The sequence below is a fragment of the Cavia porcellus genome, unplaced genomic scaffold (assembly GCF_034190915.1).
Source record: "Cavia porcellus strain 051 isolate PalLab524CR breed Dunkin Hartley unplaced genomic scaffold, mCavPor4.1 scaffold_17, whole genome shotgun sequence".
Taxonomy (NCBI): Eukaryota; Metazoa; Chordata; class Mammalia; order Rodentia; family Caviidae; genus Cavia; species Cavia porcellus.
This window is the reverse complement of record NW_026947500.1, coordinates 22,711,424-22,732,294: the sequence shown is the minus strand read 5'-3', so window position 1 is coordinate 22,732,294 and position 20,871 is coordinate 22,711,424. Positions and strand designations below refer to the sequence as shown.

The 20,871-nt window shown below is 42.2% G+C and overlaps 1 protein-coding gene across 1 annotated transcript in view; it reads left to right on the top strand.

Annotated features, from left to right (window-relative positions):
• The window catches only part of Plaat3 (phospholipase A and acyltransferase 3), a 34,482-nt gene extending 16,159 nt beyond the window's left edge, over positions 1 to 18,323 (top strand). The window contains exon 5 of the mRNA XM_003468071.5: positions 18,059 to 18,323. Within this exon, the coding sequence (XP_003468119.1) occupies positions 18,059 to 18,160 (102 nt within the window). The 3' untranslated portion in view covers positions 18,161 to 18,323. The remainder of the gene's footprint in view (positions 1 to 18,058) is intronic.
• Positions 18,324 to 20,871: the final 2,548 nt, after the last annotated feature.

The window sequence follows — 20,871 nt, the reverse complement described above, 5'->3', positions numbered from 1 at the left end:
GTCTCCAGAGTAGCTAGGATTATATTATAGGATGTAGGCCATCATGCCCAGCTTTACACAGCTGTTGATGCAAAAGACTACATATATAATATATATATATATATATATATATATATATATATATATATATATTCTTCTTCTCCCTCCTCCTCCTCTTCCTCTTCTTCCTCCCCTTCCTCTTTCTCCTCTTCCTTCTCTTCCTCCTTTTTTTCCTCTTCCTCTTCCTCCTCTTCCTCTTCTTCTTCTATGAATGATGAGGTTAGGATCTGTCAGATTGTTCATTTTTAATTTTTAGTTTTTGAAATGCAGTCTCTTTTTCCTTGCTCACTCTGATGGGTGGACCTAGGCTGGATCTGGGCTGTGCGTTTGTGCCAGCTGTATGACTTGCGAGATTTAGTCAGGGTCCTCAAACCTGGTCATGTACAATGTTAACTGATCTTGGAGGGTTTCCATAGGAAGCTTTAGGACAAGTCGTCCCTCAAAGCTGGGACTCATTGAGCACAGAGCTGACTCAGAAAACGAGCTTGCTAAGTTAGAGCAGAAGCCCTCGTGCTTGTCCTTATCTTCCTTTTGCTTGGTGCCCCCAGTGCCTCATCCACGGAGCTCTCTGGGCCATGTGACTCCCACAGGTGGGAGGCCTTTGCCATCATCACCTGCAGGGATCAGCCTGAGTCTCCCTCACACTGCTGACGGCCACCTGTACTCACACCACTGACCCTTTGGTTGGTTCCTCTTTTTCTCTATGATGAGGTGTTAGACCTCATTCAGTGGCTGTCTTCTTGTTTTTCTCCATCAATTGGATGATTATTATCAGATATTTATATATGACTGTTAAGGGAGGTTAATATAAAAATTCCGTACTACATATCTAACTAGATAAGGAAAGGACAATATTACCAATGGTTGGTGAAGATCCCTGGAGTCTCTGGGTCATCATCTGGCTATCACTCCCCTGAGAAGTGACAAAAGCCTCCTTTTGGGAAAGTCAGAGGGCGAGACCATGAGAAGAATTTGTTTAGTACCTGGACATGGCAGGCTAAAAACATTCTGCGGTGAACCAAGAGATCTGGGGAGAGGGAACCTCAGTAACGCCTCTAAGATACTGTCTCCTGACGTGCGAGTGTAGCTTAGTGACAGAGCACTCACCAGCACTGTGAGGCACTGGGTTTGGTCCCCAGTACCACAAACAAACAAAAACCAAAGCTAAGCCATTTTTCTTTGGAGTCATACTTGGGGCTGCCTGGCTGTTACTTTTCCAGCATCCTAAGGATTCCTTTCCTTTCTCTCCTGAATTAATGTTCCTATCCTCTGTAGCTCACGTCCTTCTGTTTCTTGGTTCACTCTGTTGTGAGGGTGAACAGCTTTCCCTAAAGTGTACTGAGAAGTGTTGCATTTGGAAAGGACTCCCTATGTCTTCGCTTTATCCTCATACTGGGTAGTTTATATAGAATTCTAAGTTGGAAATAATAGTTTTTTTTGCACTTCGAAGGCCCTGCTTGTGTGTGCGTGTGTGTGTGTGTGTGTGTGTGTGTGTGTGTGAGACAGTCTGGAGATGGAACCAAGGGCTTCACACATGCTAGCCAAGCACCCAGCTGAGCTACATCCCCAGCCTCCCTTTTAGTTAGTTTTTTTAAAAAGATTTTTTGATAGAGGGTCTCAATGATGTTTTCAAACTTGGGATTCTCCTGCCTCCTGAGTAACTAGGATTGGAGTAATGTTCTCTTTCACAGTATTCTGATTTCAGCCCTGTGATGCATACTGTGGTCATATTTCCACCATTGGAATTACTGTAACATCAGTGGCTGAGCTGGGTCTAATAATCTGTGCAACAATAAAATTATCAGTGGTATCCAAAGGTAGCACTGATCTTGGACAGATTGTTTTTCCCGAAAAGTCTGCACCCTCAGGCTGACTGGATGCCACTTTCTTGTGTTTAATCACGTCGTGCTCTTTATGTGCAAAGCATGACCACAAACAGTGAGCTTGCCATTTTCCTTGACAGTCTCCTTTGTGTGAACAGATTACATCAGCATGTGATTTCACTCTGGGAGCTTCTGTAGAGAACTAGGGCTGTATTGTTCCTCTCCCATTGTCTGCAGAACATTTCTCCCACTCTGACACAGAGCTTAGCAAGGAAAACACTGGATGCAAGAGTTTTTTTCAGGTTCTCTAGCAAAGTAACCCAACAGAACCATGGCTGCCACAAAACTGTGGCTAATTACTGTTCCAAGGAACTTTAAAGACTGATTGGCAGTCAAACATCTATTTGGTAGCTCCATCCAAACTTCCAACCAAAGAAGAGCATAAATGAAGAAAAAAGCTGTGAGATGCAGAACATGGGCTTTCTATTCTAGGAGGAAGCAGGAGGGATAGGAGCAGGGATTATTAACTCTGTGTTTCCCTGTGATGTCCCAGTGTCAGCTTTTGGAGAGTCCCCAGTACAGGTACCTTTTGTTTCTACGTGGGCCATCAGATTTCCAGAGAAATCTTCCAGACTCTTGTGTGGAAGGTGAAGTTCTGGGGGCCATGAGGTGGAGGAGATCTCAGGAATGGCAGGCAGAAACACCAAAGTGACACCCGGGATTTGGAGGCAGATTTATGTTACGTTGATGGGTGATGACTGGAACTATCCCCAGAATGTCAGGCCCTGATCTCTTGTGGTCTAGGGCTTGTATGTGGTAAGCAAGCAGGAAGCACAGAGGCAGGATGGCCTGTCAATTGGGAATTGGTTCTTACAATATGCATCACAGTGACCAGTCATTTCCAAGAAACTAACAGGAACTGTATATTACCTGGGCGACTAAGAAACTGAAGTATACTGGCTGGGGTGGGGCATCTTCTGCTACATTTCCCGTTTTTTTAGTTTTCTTGGCCAATCTTTGCTGGACATATTACATGGGAATCTTCTGAGACAAGGCCCAATTAGAAGCAGTAACATTGGGGCTGTCAGTGGTCCTAGGATGGGCCGTAACCAAGGTCCCCAAGACTGAAAATTTCCACCAGGAGTTTGTGGTTTGTTTCTCTTATTATAAGGTTTCTCCTTGGGCTAGTGATTTAGCTCAGTGGTGTAAGTGCCTGTCTGGCAAGCACCAGATCATGAGTTCAATCCCTGGTACCAGAAAGAGAAGGAAGAGATGGAAGGGGAGGAGGGATGGGGCAGAGGAAGAGGGAGAGGGAGAGGGAGAGGATGAAGAAGAAATTTGACTCCTACAAGAGAGTGAATGAGTTAATCTGATCTAGGAGAGTGTCCGGTATGCCTTGAACACTTGTCTAATCATCTGTTTTCTTGGGACAGTCATCCATAGAGCTAAGGCAAAGCAAGGACTGGGTAAGTCTCTTAAAAAGGCCCAAAAATCAGGGGGAGTATTACATTGGGGAATGGGGCAATCCTGGGACAGTGTCCTCAGGCTTCAGTTATCCAGAGTGACCAGTGCAGGACTTTGAGTGCCTTCTCTCTTCAGAGTGAGCCCTGGAGGAGCTGTCTAGTCCAGGCAATTTCTCTAGAACACTGGAGTGGTAGATCTCAAGCTGAATTTTAGAGACTTGTAGAGGTAGTTACTGTGAGCCTCGGTTATATTTGTGGGCAGGAGTGCCTACAGGTATAGCTGGTCTTTTAGCTAAACCTTTTTGGAGCTAGTTTCTATAGGGCAGTGTTTTATTTTCTCAGCTTTTTAGTTTGTGGTCTGTAGGTTGTATGTAATATTTATTTATCTTTTTGAGGCAGGGTCTTGCTGTGTGGTTCAGGTTGGCCTTGGGCTCACTTTGTAGCCCAGGCTGGTCTCAAACTTGCACCGATAGGCCTGCCTCAGCCTCCCAAGTGCTGGGATTACAGGCATGTGCCACCATGCCTGGCCTGTAATGTTTATTTAATCTTTAATAGTTCTGCCATTGTTTGAATTATCTCTGCTACAAATGCAAGCCCACAGTCACTGCCAGTAATCAAGGGTAGGCCACGTCTGGGGATGATTTATCAAGCAGAAGCCTGTGAACTTACGCTGTCGTGGCTGGCCTGTGTAGGTGCACATGAGCACTAAGTCATGCCAGGTGGCCGTCACGGCCAGTGACACAGGTGCTGAAGCCTGTGCTTGCTGCAGGGGTATGAGCGCTAGCATGGTGGCTTGAGCTTGCAGAGTGGATAGTGGGGGCAGGTCTGCCTCTGATTCAGATGGATCTTCCAGGTGCACCAGGTTAAAGTTCTGGCTGGGACAGATTCAGTCAGATTCCCAGGGTGGGCTTTAGGCATGCAGGTTTGGTGGTGGTGGCAGGATTCCAAACAGCAGCAGGAAACAATAACAGGAGAGCTTTGGCTAGAATAACTTTGTCCAAGGTGACCACAGCATATCTAGCCTGCTGCACTCCATTCCTAACAGAGCTGCTTCCATCCATAAACATGGTATACTCAGCATCGCTAAAGGGGGTTCTTTTTCAGTCGTGGTTTAGTGGGCCCAGCTTGTGGCAGGATTGAGCGGTCCACAGTTATCAGTACAGTATGTGGCAGCTGGACAGTTAGATCTTGGCATAAGGTGAGATGGCATGAAGGCAAGAGGGAGGCAGCTAGTGACTGGATCCAAGTGTAGGCTGCTGGACGCTCCTGGGGGGCTGACAGTCTGAGGAAGCATCATTGTCTTTGTGAACTCAAGGAGTCAGATTCTGCAGAAGCCAGCAGCTCCAAGAAATTTGTGGAATTTCTTTCTTGTAACCAGTTTCTGCCAGATATTGCAACAGAGCTTTTGTGTCTTTCCAGCAGGCAGTCTGGGTGTTATTAATCAGAAGTGTGGTGATATTTTATGCTACAAAACTAGTGAAGTCAGTTGTGAGGGCTTCTGCAAAGAGGGTAAACAAGTTTTTGAACCTCTGGGAGGTTGAATCAGGTCAGTTGACTTTTGAGTCCAGAACTGGGGTCTTTCCACTTAATGACAAGGGCTAGCTGAAAGGAGCCAACTGAAGGCAGAAGGCATTCTCTAGTCCAGGCAGGTGTACCAGCAGGCTGTGGTGGCAGAAGGCTGCGGCTGTGTATATGGAGGGCAATCATGGCAGCATTGGAAGCTCAGAGATCTTAAACTGGCTTCACAGGCAGGAAAGGTGAGGGTTAGGATTTGACAGTCTAGAAACATTTTGTGGTTTTGAAACTTCTGGATGTGTGGTTGAATTTCTAGCCACATCCCCTGTGGCACAGGGTGCTGTTTGATGTGGGTGGGGGTTGCTCTGGAATGGTACCATCCAGAGGCAAGTGGTTGATGGCCCAATCTCAGGGCCCAGGAGAATTGTGGAGCTGGAAGGGACAGAGAAACAGGCTGTTCTGGAAAGAAGGTGATGAGAATTTGGTCAACTCTGTTACTGTGGCCTCCCCTAAAATAGTAGGAGAGTTCCTAAACCCCGGTGGAAATTGAATAACAGTCCAAAAAGGAGGTATGGGTTGGGAACCACAGAATACAAGGTGATGACTGCATTGCTGGTAGATGGAGATCTTGCCCTAGGTGATTATCTGTCTATCAGTCTGGTGTGTAACTGGACACTTGTTGGTGCTTCCTGTGATATCTGACAGCAGTGGGGATTGTGGGGAGGCAGCACGGTGATGGCCAGGCTGAGAGGTGAGGTTACCTCTGAAGGGAGTTTTCAGAACGTCAGGATTGTGATTATCTATCTCAGGTGTCATCTTCCTCTTAGGGAACAATCAAAATTGGAAGTGCAGGGTTAAATGAGAAGGAAACTGACTGGCTACATGCCTTTAACTTGAAGAAGTGGTGTCCTTCTAAACAGAAGCTCATGTTTGGTGAGATGTCCTTATCTTTTAACTTAATGGGGAATTTATTTTTAGTGTCCATAATCCTTATGTCAGGCTCCTGGGTAACAGTAGTTACTTTTGACATAATGATGGTTTATTTCTCCTTTTAAAAATTTTATTTAAAGAGAAAAAAAGCAAAACAGAAAAAAGAGTAGAAGTAATACAGAATTTCAAAAAAAAATAAACAGTAAGAAATCACTAGTTGATAGATTACATATTGTCATCTTAGAAATAGTTGTTCAAGTTACAAAAGTAAAGCATACAAAGTGGACATTCAAACAGTGAGACTGCAAACAGTTCTGTTCAAAGATCCAACAAAAACTTAGTAATATGGTTATCAATCCTACACACTTAAATGTATATGTAGTTATATCCTTTAGAGCACTTTCTTTTTCTCTCTTTTTTACAATAACAATTATATATTTGGGTTTTATTACTCGTACAGTTATTACTACTTTTTTTGAAGAGAATAAAACCAAATGTGACAAAACAAAATAGGGTCAGTCAAAACAAAAGGATGGACATAGTACATGATGTAAAAACAGAATATAAGGTGATCAACAATGGTTACCATAATGCCTCTTGTTATCTTCAAAAGAATTGCCCATATCATCAGGGATATTAAAATTGAACAAAACAGTACAGAACAAAACCAATAAAAATGAAACATTGGAGACATTACATGACCTCAAAAGAAAATAATAGTCAAACCAGAATGGGTGTCATAGTGAATCTTACTGTCTTCACAGTTGTTGCCTATACTCTCAAACTTGGTACTATCAAGCAAAACAGAATAGAGGAAAATCAGTCAAAACAAGATGGTGAGAGCAATACAGGGCTTCAAATTAAGTTAATAAGAAATCAAAAATGGTTACCTGCTATCTTTGGAATACTTGTCCATGCCATCAAATCTAATACAAGAGGACTTCCGGGAGAACATGGCGGATAGTTAACAGCAACTACCGGAGGCTCTCTGAAAGACTCAGCTCAGAAGTCAGGAATCGTGTGGACTAAGGAGACATAAGCAAGTGGAGATACGCTCTGCTGACTCAGGAACGAACTGGGCTGAGAGAAACCAACTTGGAATGCAGTCCTGGTGCTAAAACAGGAACAGAAAAGCCTTGGTATGGAGGCTGGACCCCGCGCCATTGGAAGCCGCGATTTGGGTTTCCCGCTGCGCGGCGACTGCCTCTATAGCGGCTCGGCAGGGAGAGAGATGCGCGGAAGCTCTGAGAACCGGAGTCTGCGAACGGAGTCGAAAACCGGACGGGCAGGGAGGCGTGCACTGACTTGTGGTGAGGTGAGTGAGAGAAACTGACACTCTACCACAGTTTGACTCCAGCGGAGAACTTTCTGGGCCAGGGAGTCCTGCGGGAGCAGGGCGCGGTGGCGACTCCAGCCACACATCTCCCTCTCGGGCAGGATTGGTGAAAAGTGCCTGGCCTGCGTGACGCTGCTGGCGGACCCCGTAGGCTGGCCCAACCCAGATCCCAGAGCCTGATGGTGGCCGGGAGGGGCGACCCCCTTAGGCTGCCTGGTCCGTAACTCCCTGGTGTGCTGCGGTGGGCGGGAATACCTAACCAGTGCAATTCGATCAGGCTGTGGCTGACAGGGAGGGAAGCTGGGTCTCCTATATAAGCTTGCATATATAAGGAACAGAGAATATGGGAAGAGGCAGCAACAAGAAAGGCTCCTCGGCCCCCAATTCTGAGAAACAGGCAATAGCGGACATCGCACCAATAGACATTAAGCGCCATATAGAGAGCCTTATAGACCAATTCAGGAATGAAGTTATCAACGACCTGAAGCTAGAAGTATGCAGAATAGTTAGAGAAATGCTAAGCACCACCCAAGAAAAAACAGATGGTGGAATGGAAGAACAGAAAAAGAGGGGAGAATTGTTTGATGGAGAAAACAGAGAAAGCATAGAGTACGTGAAGCAGGTTCAAAGGGACTACCAAGAAACTAAGAAGTCTATCGAAGACTGGCATAACAGCTTGAAAGAAACTAAGGACAGACTATCTGAACTGGAGGGCAGACTTGTAATATGGGAGAATGAAATGAAAAACTTCTTAAAAATAACAAAGAAACAAACAGCAATAATACAAAGACAAGAAGATGATAAGAGGATCCATAACTTAAGGATTAAGAACATAAAAGAAGAAGTAGGGACACAAACAAGTGAACTACAAAAGCTACTCACAGAAATAATCCAGGAGAATTTTCCTAATTTAGAAAAAGGTAAAGATACTCAGATGTACGAGGCATACAGGACCCCAGCTACCTACAACCCAAACAGAGCAACACCCAGGCATATAATAATAAAAATTCCAGAAATTCAATACAAGAACAGAATATTAAAAGCTGTCAGAGACAAGAAACAGACCACTTACAAGGGAACACCCATCAGAATTACAGCAGATTTCTCTGCACAAACCATCAAATCATGAAGAGCATGGGGGGAAATAATTCAAGCTTTGAAAGATAATAATCTCCAGCCAAGATTGAGATATCTTGCACAACTGTCCCTGGAAATTGATGGAAAAACAAGGTGCTTCCAGGACAAAGAGGAACTGGGGGAATTTGCAACCACCAATTCAACCCTACAGAAAGTATTGCAGGGTATTCTAAAAAAAGAAAAATACAAAGAATCCAGAAATAGTGGCGGGGAGGCCACAATGAATGGAGCAGAGAACAAAATAAAGAAGACAAACTGACAGCTACTGACAGAAAAAGAGCTCAACAGAAATGAGGTAGAGAAGATTGGATGATAGGAACAGCTATTTTGGAGAAAATGACATCTTAATAGGTAATACTGATTTAGTATCATCTTGTTTTGAAGTCTCATCTAGCTTTTGTTCTTCTGTCTCCAATGGTCTAAATAGGTTGTATCTTATTGGATTTTATTATGTACGATAGTATAAGCAAAAACCTTTTAAAGACAAGGAGATTATACAGAAAGCATTGTTCATTTTCTGTTGGTTGATTCTAAATACTCTGTAATGCTGTCATTCTCTTAAATGGTTTTACATTGTTTTGATATACTTAATGCTACAGTATACGAAGTTGTACTCAAGGACTTCAAGGAAAGAGACAATATGGTAACTACTTTAGGGTCGGGATTATCTGGTGGTGAAACACTATTCTGCTTAAATGGTTATGTTTTGATCTGCGCTGTTTCGCTGTTATGCCCTCTTTTATCTCAATCTCCACTCCATTATTTACTTTTTATCTTTATCCGTTTAATTAAAGGAAAAAAATAGCAGGATATATTATAGTAACCCACTTTGACTTTCCATTATCTCGATTTGAAGCCCTATATTACTTTCACCATCTTGTTTTTGACCGATGTTCCCCTATTCTGTTTTGCTGGATAGTATCAGGTTCGAAAGTTTAGGCATCAGCTGAGAAGATAATGAGATTCATTATAACGCCCATTCTTGTTGACTTTTATCTACTTTTGAAGACCTACAATGTCTCCAATGTTTTGGTTCTGTCGGTTTTGTTCTTTACTGTTTTGTTCAATTGTATTATAACTAATGATATAGGCAATTCTATTAGAGATAGCGGGAGGCATTATGGTAACCATTGTTGATCACCTTGTATTATGTTTTTACATTATCTATTATGTCCACCCTTTTGACTTGACCGATTCTGTTCTGTTATGTCACATTTGGTTTTACTCTCTTCCAAAAAAGCAATAAGAACCGTGGCAGCAATGAAACCCAAAATGTGTAATAGTCATTGTACAAAAGAGAGGAAAAGAAAGTGCTCTAAACTATATAACTGCATGTACATTTAAGTGTATAAGATAGAAAATGATATCACAGAGTTTTATTGGATCATTGAACAGAACTGTTTGCAGTATCATTGCTGGAATGTCCACTCTACAAGCTTTAATTTTGTGACTTGAACAATTATTTTTAAGATGGCAATATGTAATCCATTAACTAGTGATTTCCTACTGTTCATTTTTTTCTTCTGTAAATCTGTATAACTTGTGCCCTTTCACTTTTTTTTTCTTTTCTCCTTAAATAAAAAAAAAGTGAGGGTAGTTTGCCCATCAGCTGCAGGTTGGCTAGAAAGCCAAACACTTTTATACAATGGAAAACTACTCAGCTATAAAGAAAGAAAACCTTGAGACTCTTGTAGGTAAATGCATACAACTTGAGCTCATGCTCGGGAATAAAAAGGTTCAGAATCACTTAGCTGAATAACAGGGTGCACCCTTAGTCTAAAAACTAAAGGAGTTAATGGGATGCAAAATGTACAATGCACCTGTGAAAGTGAAAGGGGAGGAGTTGTCTAAAAAGGAAAGGCAGTGGCCACTGTTAATCTTTTATCATGGTTTGAAACCCATATTGTTTTCATCACTCTGTTTAGTTTGGTTTTATTCTGTTCCAGTTTGTCTTCTTGTATTAGATTTTTTTTATTATTTTTTTTAATTTTATTTAAGGAGAAAAGAAAAAAAAAGCAGAGAAAGGGTACAAGTTATACAGATTTACAGAAAAAAAATCAACAGTAGGAAATCACTAGTTAATGGATTACATATTGTAATCTTAGAAATAATTGTTCAAGTCACAAAATTAAAGCTTGTAAAATGGATATTCCAACAATGATACTGCAAACAGTTCTGTTCAATGATCCAATAAAACTCTGTGATATCATTTTCTATCTTATACACTTAAATGTACATGCAGTTATATAGTTTAGAGCACTTTCTTTTCCTCTCTTTTGTACAATGACTATTACACATTTTGGGTTTCATTGCTGCCACGGTTCTTATTGCTTTTTTGGAAGAGAGTAAAACCAAATGTGACAGAACAGAATCGGTCAAGTCAAAAGGGTGGACATAATAGATAATGTAAAAACATAATACAAGGTGATCATCAATGGTTACCATAATGCCTCCCGCTATCTCTAATAGAATTGCCTATATCATTAGTTATAATACAATTGAACAAAACAGTAAAGAACAAAACCGACAGAACCAAAACATTGGAGACATTGTAGGTCTTCAAAAGTAGATAAAAGTCAACAAGAATGGGCGTTATAATGAATCTCATTATCTTCTCAGCTGATGCCTAAACTTTCGAACCTGATACTATCCAGCAAAACAGAATAGGGGAACATCAGTCAAAAACAAGATGGTGAAAGTAATATAGGGCTTCAAATCGAGATAATGGAAAGTCAAAGTGGGTTACTATATTATATCCTGCTATTTTTTCCCTTTAATTAAACGGATAAAGATAAAAAAGTAAATAATGGAGTGGAGATTGAGAAAAAAGAGGGCATAACAGCAAAACAGCGCAGATCAAAACATAACCATTTAAGCAGAATAGTGTTTCACCACCAGATAATCCCAACCTAAAAGTAGTTACCATATTGACTCTTTCCTTGAAGTCCTTGAGTACAACTTCGTATACTGTAGCATTAAGTATATCAAAACAATGTAAAACCATTTAAGAGAATGACAGCATTACAGAGTATTTAGAATCAACCAACAGAAAATGAACAATGGTTTCTGTATTATCTCCTTGTCTTTAAAAGGTTTTTGCTTATACTATCGTACATAATAAAATCCAATAAGATACAACCTGTTTAGACCATTGGAGACAGAAGAACAAAAGCTAGATGAGACTTCAAAACAAGATGATACTAAATCAGTATTACCTATTAAGATGTCATTTTCTCCAAAATAGCTGTTCCTATCATCCAATCTTCTCTGCCTCATTTCTGTTGAGCTCTTTTTCTGTCAGTAGCTGTCAGTTTGTCTTCTTTATTTTGTTCTCTGCTCCATTCGTTGTGGCCTCCCTGCCACCATTTCTGGGTTCTTTGTATTTTTCTTTTTTTAGAATATCCTGCAATACTTTCTGTAGGGTTGAATTGGTGGTTGCAAATTCCCCCAGTTCCTCTTTATCCTGAAAGCACCTTGTTTTTCCATCAATTTCCAGGGACAGTTGTGCAGGATATCTCAATCTTGGCTGGAGATTATTATCTTTCAAAGCTTGAATTATTTCCCCCCATGCTCTTCGTGATTTGATGGTTTGTGCAGAGAAATCTGCTGTAATTCTGATGGGTGTTCCCTTGTAAGTGGTCTGTTTCTTGTCTCTGACAGCTTTTAATATTCTGTTCTTGTATTGAATTTCTGGAATTTTTATTATTATATGCCTGGGTGTTTCTCTGTTAGGGTTGTAGGTAGCTGGGGTCCTGTATGCCTCGTACATCTGAGTATCTTTACCTTTTTCTAAATTAGGAAAATTCTCCTGGATTATTTCTGTGAGTAGCTTTTGTAGTTCACTTGTTTGTGTCCCTACTTCTTCTTTTATGTTCTTAATCCTTAAGTTATGGATCCTCTTATCATCTTCTTGTCTTTGTATTATTGCTGTTTGTTTCTTTGTTATTTTTAAGAAGTTTTTCATTTCATTCTCCCATATTACAAGTCTGCCCTCCAGTTCAGACAGTCTGTCCTTAGTTTCTTTCAAGCTGTTATGCCAGTCTTGGATAGACTTCTTAATTTCTTGATAGTCCCTTTGAACCTGCTTCACGTACTCTATGCTTTCTCTGTTTTCTCCATCAAACAATTCTCCCCTCTTTTTCTGTTCTTCCATTCCACCATCTGTTTTTTTCCTGGGTGGTGCTTAGCAATTCTCTAACTATTCTGCATACTTCTAGCTTCAGGTCGTTGATAACTTCATTCCTGAATTGGTCTATGAGGCTCTCTATATGGTGCTTAATGTCTATTGGTGCGATGTCCGCTATTGCCTGTTTCTCAGAATTGGGGGCCGAGGAGCCTTTCTTGTTGCTTCCCTTCCCCATTTTCTCCGTTCCTTATAAAATGCAGGCTTACATAGGAGGCCCAGCTTCCCTGCCTATCAGCCACAGCCTGATCAAATTGCGCTGGCTAGGTGTTCCCGCCCACCACTGCGCACCAGGGAGTTACGGACTAGGCAGCCTACGCGGGAGTCAACCCTCCGGGCCACCGTCAGGCTCTGGGATCTGGGTTAGGCCAGCCTACCAAGTCCGCCCGCAGCATCACGCAGGCCAGGCACTTTTCACCAATCCCGTCCGAGAGGGGAATGTGTGGCTGGAGTCGCCACCGCGCCCTGCTCTTACAGGACTGCCCGAGCCCAGAAAGTCCTCCGCTGGAGTCAAACTGTGGTAGAGTGTCAGTTTCTCTCACTCACCTCGGAACCAGTCAGTGTACGCCTCCTTGTCCATCCTGTTTTCAACTCCATTCGCAGACTCCCATTCCCAGAGCTTCTGCGCGTCTCTCCTTGCCGAGCCGCTGTGGAGGCAGTCAGCCGCCGAGCGGCGGGAAATCCAAACCGCGGTTTCCAATGTCGCGGGGTCCAGCCTCCACACCGAGACTTTTCTGTTCCTATTTTAGCACCAGGACTGCATTCCAAGTTGGTTTCTCTCAGCCCAGTTCGTTCCTGAGTCAGCAGAGCATATCTCTACTGGCTCATGTCTCTTTAGTCCGCATCATTCCTGATTTCTGAGCCGAGCCTTTCAGAGAGCCTCCGGTAGTTGCTGTTAACTATCCACCATGTTCTCCCGGAAGCCCAAACTACCCTCACTTTTATCTGGTTCCCTGTCACATAGAGCACTGGTTTCTCATCTTTGACTTTTAGTCTATAAATCCACTTTCAGGTTAATTATATTTATTATATAGAGCATATTTAAGGACACTACTCCTGATCCACTCTGCCTGTGTTTCTTTTTATTGGTGAATCAAGGCCACCTATATTAGTGATTATAGCCAACCTTCTCTGCCTCATCTCTGCCATGTTATTTTTCTGCCATTGGTTGTCTACATTTCCCCCTTCATTCATCCACTGTCTGACCCATTCAGTGAGCCCTCTCTGCCACTGTTCCTGAAACCATGGCCTTTTCTCTCTTTTTCTTGAATGTCCTTCAGTATTTTTTGTAGGGTTGGTTTGGTGGTCATGAACTCCTCCAGTTCCTCTTTGTCATGGAAGCATCTTGTTTCTTCATTAATTTTGAGAGACAGTTTTTCAGGGTACATCAGTCTGGGTTGGAGGTTATTTTCTTTTTTCTTTTTTTTTTTTTGGAGGTTATTTTCTTTCAGGACTTAGAGCTAAATCCCCGGCCCGCCAAGTTCTTCTTGATTTGATGGTTTGTGTCAAGAAGTCTGATGTGATTTTGATGTGTTTTCCTTTATAAGTGATCTTTCTTTTCTCTGACAGCTTTTAATATTCTGTTCTTGTGTTGAATTTCTGGCTCTTGATTATTATATGTCTGGGTTATAGCTGGCTGGAGTTCTGTATGGTTCATTATCTGAATATCATTTCCTTTTCCTGTGCTTGGAACGTTCTCTTTAATTATTTCTGTAAGTAGTCTTTGTATTTACCTGTGCTTCTTCACTCACGTTTTTTATTCTAAGTTATAGATCCTCTTGTCATCTTCTAGCCTTTGTATTATTACGTCCTGTTTCCTTGTTATTTTTAAGAGATCTTTCCTTTTGTGATTGCAAGCTGCAAACCTGTCTTCAAGGTTTGATAGTCTATCTTTAGTTTCTTTCAAGAAGTTTTGCCAGTTCTCAATGGAGTTTTAAATTTCCTGGTAATCTCTTTAAATCTGTTTCATGTGTTCTAAATTTTTTTGTATTCTTCATTGAAGGTTTCCCTCCTTTTTTCTATGCACCTCTGTTCTTCTATCTGTATCTTGTTTATAGGTGCTCAGCAATTCTTTTATTATGTTTCTCATTTCTTCTTTAGCTGCGATAATATTTCTCTTCTAGGTTCTTTTATAGCCTCTTGAAGTTGTTTATTTCAGTTGCTGTTGCTTCAAAAACTGCAGGTGTGCAACTCCTGATCTCTTCTGTGTTTACATCTCTTGGACAAGTACTGCTTGGGTTGGAGGCCGGAGACTGCCTTTTGCTTCTTCTTCTTGTCATGTTCCTGGTTTCTTCCAGACAAGTGGGTAGTGAGTTCCTTGGCACTTCCTGTATTGGTTATAATTACTCTGAAGCTGCTGGCTAGGGATTTCTGCTGTCTGCTGCTTTCCCCAGTCTGCTGGTGGCTATTGGAGTGTAAATAGGGGCAGAGCAGGCTGACCCTCCCTTATGAGCTGGTTAACCACAGGAAGTCTTCACCACATTAGTGTATGTGCAGGATAGGTGGGGTTGGTTAGGGATAGCTTTAGGAAATCTTGGCAGAGGCTACTGGACTGCACAGAGGGACAGGACTCAGGCCAAGCAAATTACACCAGTCTGCTCTGAGCTAGGAGTGGCTGAACGAAGCCAGCTGCAGTTCTGTTTCCAGGCTTATCCTGCCCAACTCCAAAATGGTGCCTGGCCAATCTCCCACTCTCATGGGAGAACTGAGTCCCACACACTTACTGCCAGCTTGTGCAGTTCTCTGGTCTGCTGCTCCCCTCCACCACCGCATTGCCCCGCCAAGGCCTTCGGGCTTGCTAGCCACCAGTTTCACTGTGCCTATGCGTCTCTGGGTTCCAACAGCACTGTGGCATGGTGGTTCCAGCTTTGGTGAAAGCACTGCCAGATACTGCTTTCTTCTGTTTAGGTTTTTTCTTTGTTTCTTTTTTTTATTCTCTAGTGGGCTTCAATTCTCACTTTAGTTTCTTCCTGGGTTGAGGGACCCACTTCTTTCCTTTTTGTCTTCTCCAGAACACTATATTCCAGCATCTGGACTGTTTCTCTCAGAGAGGCTATTTACTGTTACTGCTTACTGCTCCACCATCTCCCCAGACCCCCTGTTTCTCCCTTTTGACATCTTTGAGAAGGGGCTGACTGATTTTAGGTTTCTAGATGGGACAACCTTTGGAAAAGGCCATGAAAACTCATTTGTCAGGGCTTACAGTCCAATTTTTCCTCAGTCAAAATGTGGAACTCAGAAGGAATTGCTGACAGTCATCTCGAGTGGGCATTAAATGATGCCATCTGCCCAGGACAGGAAGAGAAAGGCTCTTGAGGAAGAGCCTCTGTGGCTGAATATAGGCAGTGGGTAGCTGGAACCAGTTCAGTTGGCTGGAAGTAGGGAGTGAAGCTATCGGTGTTGGCAGCAGCTGTGGTAGCTGATGAGGGTGCCAAGGCAGAATTCTCAGGAAGAACCTGCCTCTTTTTTGTTTGAGTGGTTTGGTTTCATTTTTAACTCTGTAATCTCAGAAAATCCCTTTTTCCTACAGTCAGGAACTATGGGTTTTGGCTAATTAGTTCCTGTCTCTGACTTCCTACATGTGTATTGCATACCCTTGAATAACGATGCAACAGACAGAGGATGGGTGCCCCTTAGAGAGAGACCATTTAATGCCTGCTTGGCTGTGTCCCTTATGGAGACTTTGGCACAGCTTAGCTAAGGAGGGTGTGAAGCCTCTGTTATGCCATATGTTGATCACTACAGAATTGCAGATGAAGGCCCAGGTAGCCACCTAGACCAGAGCTTCCCAGGCTTGGTGTACAGGTGGAGCAGCCTGTTGCTCACAATGATTCCACTCACTCACACATTCAGTCAGCACACACTCAGCTGTTAAACATTCTAGTCTCCTTCTCTTGGGGGTGCTCCTGACTAACAAGAATTGATCAGACTACCCTTCTGCTCAAGCTGAGCAGGAATGACAGATGAATTGGGGTCTGCCTGGGGGTCTTACTGGAATCAGACAGGTAGACAGACAGATGGACAGATTGTGTCCTCCTCCTTGTTGGGTTGGATACAAGTAACTCAATTGGGGAGCCAGGAATCCTCCAGACCTTTGAGGGAACTTAAGAAATCTCAAAGACACACCTTCCCATTGGGACCTGGAGAGGTCCTTTCTCTGACTACAAGCACCAGAAGCAGTGACGGAAGAGGCACTGTGATTGGTCTTCCCAATTGATGCATCAGAAGCAACAGAAAGGAGAAACATCAGAATGACACCCAGGACTTAGAGGCAGATTTATTTTATGTCAGTGGGCGCTTAGCAGGATCATTCTCAAAATATCAGGTCCTGATCTCTGGTGGACCCAGGCTTATATAGTGTAAGCAAGCAGGAAGTACAGAGGCTTGCCAACTGGGGATTGGTTCATACAGTATGTGTCACACTGACCAGCCATTTCTAAAAGATCAGAGCAGCTGGAACTGGAACAGGAACTATATCTGGGCAACTAAGAAACTGACGTGTACTGTCTGGGGTTGAGGGGCATTTTCTGTTACACTCACACTTAGTCTATTCACAATCTCTCAATTCCTTATTTGTGGTGTGATACAGCCTCTTGTGTGCTTCTTGATTTCTAGGTTCCCAAATCTTGTTTTACCATGTCTACATCTGCAGAGAATGAACTTTCAGCTTTCTGGAGGGGAGATAGAGGAGGTCCATGGACCTGGATAAAGCTTTTTATCCTGTTCCTCTTTCAGGTCCTGGGCTGTCAATATGTGAACCTCTTTTAGCATCCTTTTAGAGGTTTCTATGATTTAATTAGAGTTGGTCCTCAGCTTTTCCCACTGTCTTAGGATTTTGTGTCTTTGTGGCATTATGCCTAAAACAAATGTTTTTTATCATTTGTTTTGTTTGAGGTACTGAGAATTGAATCCTAGGCCTTGTACATGCCAGGCAAGTGCTTACCAGTGAGCTACACTTTCAGTTGAAGCAAATGTCTTACTTTATTTTAATTAGGTTTTAAGAGGGAGTGCAATTTGAGACATGTTCAATTCTACCTTAAAATTTGCTCTTTTTGCAATACTTTTTTTTTCTGCTATAAGCAATAGAAGTCAGATACTGTCCCTAAGAGCTTTAAGTATAGCTAGTGTTAATAGTTGAGCCATTTACTTAAGGATTACAAAGAGAGGACTTTCGTGGCTGGCAGGACCAGGCCCTGGGGATACACTGATGTGGTGGACATCATGTTATTTTTGAGTTCTAAATAATTCCTCCCTGACGTCACACTTGCTTCCCGAGCTCCCCATTGACCAGCTAGGACCTTGACCATCCTGGTATAATCTCTCTGTCCTTTCCACAGAGCATTCCTTTCCAAACCCTCTGAGCATTTAAATACTTTAAATAGGCACAGGGTGAATCGAGTTTCCTATTTTTGGATCCATTTAAATTCCAGGCCAGCTGGCTCCATCCACTGATTGTTGGTCCATTGAGCCCTCTGTTCTACTCTTTCCTGCCAATAATTGTTGATTTTTGAGTTTGACCAGGGGAGGAGGCCAAGAGGCATGTGAGACTCTCTGTGCTGAATGGTGCTGTTGAGTTCAGCCTATTTGCAGATTCCCGACACAGAGGTGAACTCACACCCCTTCTCTTTTGCAGGTCCGAGATGTCGTCATGGCGGCAGGCATCGCCGGAGTGGGCTTGGCAGCCATGGGCCTCATTGGAGTCATGTTCTCAAGAAACAAGAAACAAAAGCAATAAGCCGAAAGGACTGTGCTGTCAGGAGTGACTATACATTCAGAGGGGGTCTTGTTTTGCTAGAGTTTGGGGTTTGGTTTATGGATTTCATTCTGTTTTATAATAAGGTTTATTTTCACGGAATAAAATAAAGCACAATAAGAGAGGATTTTCTTGGGGAAATGCAGTCAGACTGCCTTGTGTGAAGTCTGTGGAGGGAACAGCGGGACTCAGTTATGGGGAGGCCCTTCCATGATTTTCTCTTCCTCTTTGCATGTTGTGTTCTTTGTGTCACAGAAAACAGAGTCCAGCTCTGGTGATCTCAACTTTAGGGTGTTTCAGGTTGTCAGGATACACATGGAACAGCAAGATGGTCCTGATAGACACAAATAGAAGCCGTCAGCCAGCCAGGGCTCTTGGCCTTGATCCAGGTGACATCTAAGACTCAAGAGCTGGGGTCCATCAGTGTTCAAAAGTGGAAAAAAATTCCCTCCATAGGGAATTTAGTATGTGGTTTCCCCTCTTCCTGAAACCTCCTCACTTCCCTTTGCCCTCTACCTATTTCCTCTGCCTTGTTTCTTCTGTCTTCCCTGTCAGCACTCTGGCTTCCTCACTGGTTCAAATTACCCAACTCCAACTCTCTGATCCCACATTTTCACCTGCCCTTTCCTTCCGGCCTCAGCTCAGGGTCACCTTCCCACTGGAATCAAGCAACAGAACCCTAGGCTAACTTGCAGCCACAGTGCTAGATAAATCATGAATCAAAGAAGAAAACAATGGAATTTAGATAACAGAAATACGAGATGTTAGTATTTCAACCATGTGGCAAAAGAAATGCTGAGAAAGAAATTTGTAACATAAATCCTTACATTAAGGGGAAAAAGTTGCAAATTAATGGATTTACATCCAATTTAAGGTATTGCATAAAAAAGACGGAAAAAAATGAAAAGAGGAAAGAAAAAGATGGGCAGTGTTAAATGAAGCAAAACATACGAAAGAGAGAATATATAAGGTAACATTTTAGGAATAAAATGGAAGCCATATATATGTATGCTAAGGAGATCAAACAGGAAGGCTAAATACTTTCATGACAAGAGGTTGGAAAATTTGGATGGAGTTGACACGTCTCAAAACAGCAAAATTGAATTAAAAATAAAAAATCAAAGTTGTCCTATAACAATTGAAGGAATTAGATAAGTAGTTAAAATTTTTCACACAAAGAAGTGGCATGCTTGGATGATTTTATAGGTGAGCTTTACTAAAATTCCAGTCGCAGAGACTTGTATGGAGAACATGGTGAAAAAGAAAAAGAAAGGAAATCTCCCTCATGAATAATATCTATAATATTCATGGATAGGAAGTTTCATAGCTATGTCATTTTTATCTTTCAGATTCATCTATAATTGAATGATTCCAAGTCAAATCCTAACAGATTTCCTTATATTGGTGTAGGTTTTGAAATGTATCTGGAGAAGTAAAGAGGTTTAGTAACCTTGCTGACAAAGAAGCAACAATTACTCTTCTAAGTGCATATTAAGTTGCATTGGTTACTTTCCTCATGTTGCTAAGACAAAATACCTGACACCCAAAATTAAAAAAGGGAAGGTTTATTTAGCTCACAGTCTGGAGATTTCAGTCCATATTCTGCTGGGTCCAAGGTAGGGTGGCTCATGGCGGAGGACAATAGTTCATGGTGGTAAGGGCTGGGGATTTAGCTCAGCGGCATAAAGCGCCTGCCTTGCAAGCAGGCAGTCGTGAGTTCAATCCCCGGTACTGATAAAAAAAAAAAACCAAACAAACAGTTCATGGTGGCAAGAAACAGCAAAAGCAGCAAAAGCAAACAGGGAGGATGTGGGAGCAGATTTTCTGTCCCTCATAGTGTATGTAGGCTGCCCATCCTAGGACGAATAGCACTCACACCCATAATCTCAGCATTGGAATCAATCACAAATTCTAGATGCCTGTCCCCGTGACCATATGAAGCTTTGGGGGGACATCCAGACACAAACCATAGCATAAGTCTTCTTAGAAATTGTTACTGTGCTAAAGATAGTATTTTTTTTTTTTTGGTACAGCAAGAGTTAAAGTGACCAACAGAATTGAGTAGACTCTCCAAAACAGACCTAGAAAATGAAACCTTAATTTACCATAGAGGTAACATTTGTATCAGTGGGAAAGAGTAAACTGTTCAGGTATTGGCAAACATTTTTGTAAGGAATAAACAGTGAATATTTTAAGCTGTATGCACTTCACGGCTATCTATTCTATCACAGAGTCTGATAGAGTTACTGCAGTCTGCTGGGGTCATATGAAAATAGACACAGACAATACTTGAACAAGGGATTGTGACTGTGTTCTAATAAAGTTTTATGGACACTGAATTTTACATAATTTTTATAGGTCATGAAGTATTACCTTTCGTGTTTTCAGTTTCTTAAAATGTAAAAGTCATTTCCAGCAAGTAGGCTTTATAAAAGCAGGTAGAGGTTTCGATTTGATCTATAGGCCATACTTGGTTGATTTCCAATCAAAAAATAATATTCGAGCACTTGCATAGCCATTTGAACTTTGCATTGCCTAAGACGCCAATTTGGGGAGAATTTTTTTGTTTGTTTTTTGAGACAGTATCTCACTATGTAGTCCAGGCTAGCCTCAGACTTATGGCGATTATTCCTGAGTGCTGGGATTATGGGCATGTACCACCATGCCTGGATGCGGAGGATTATATGAAAGAG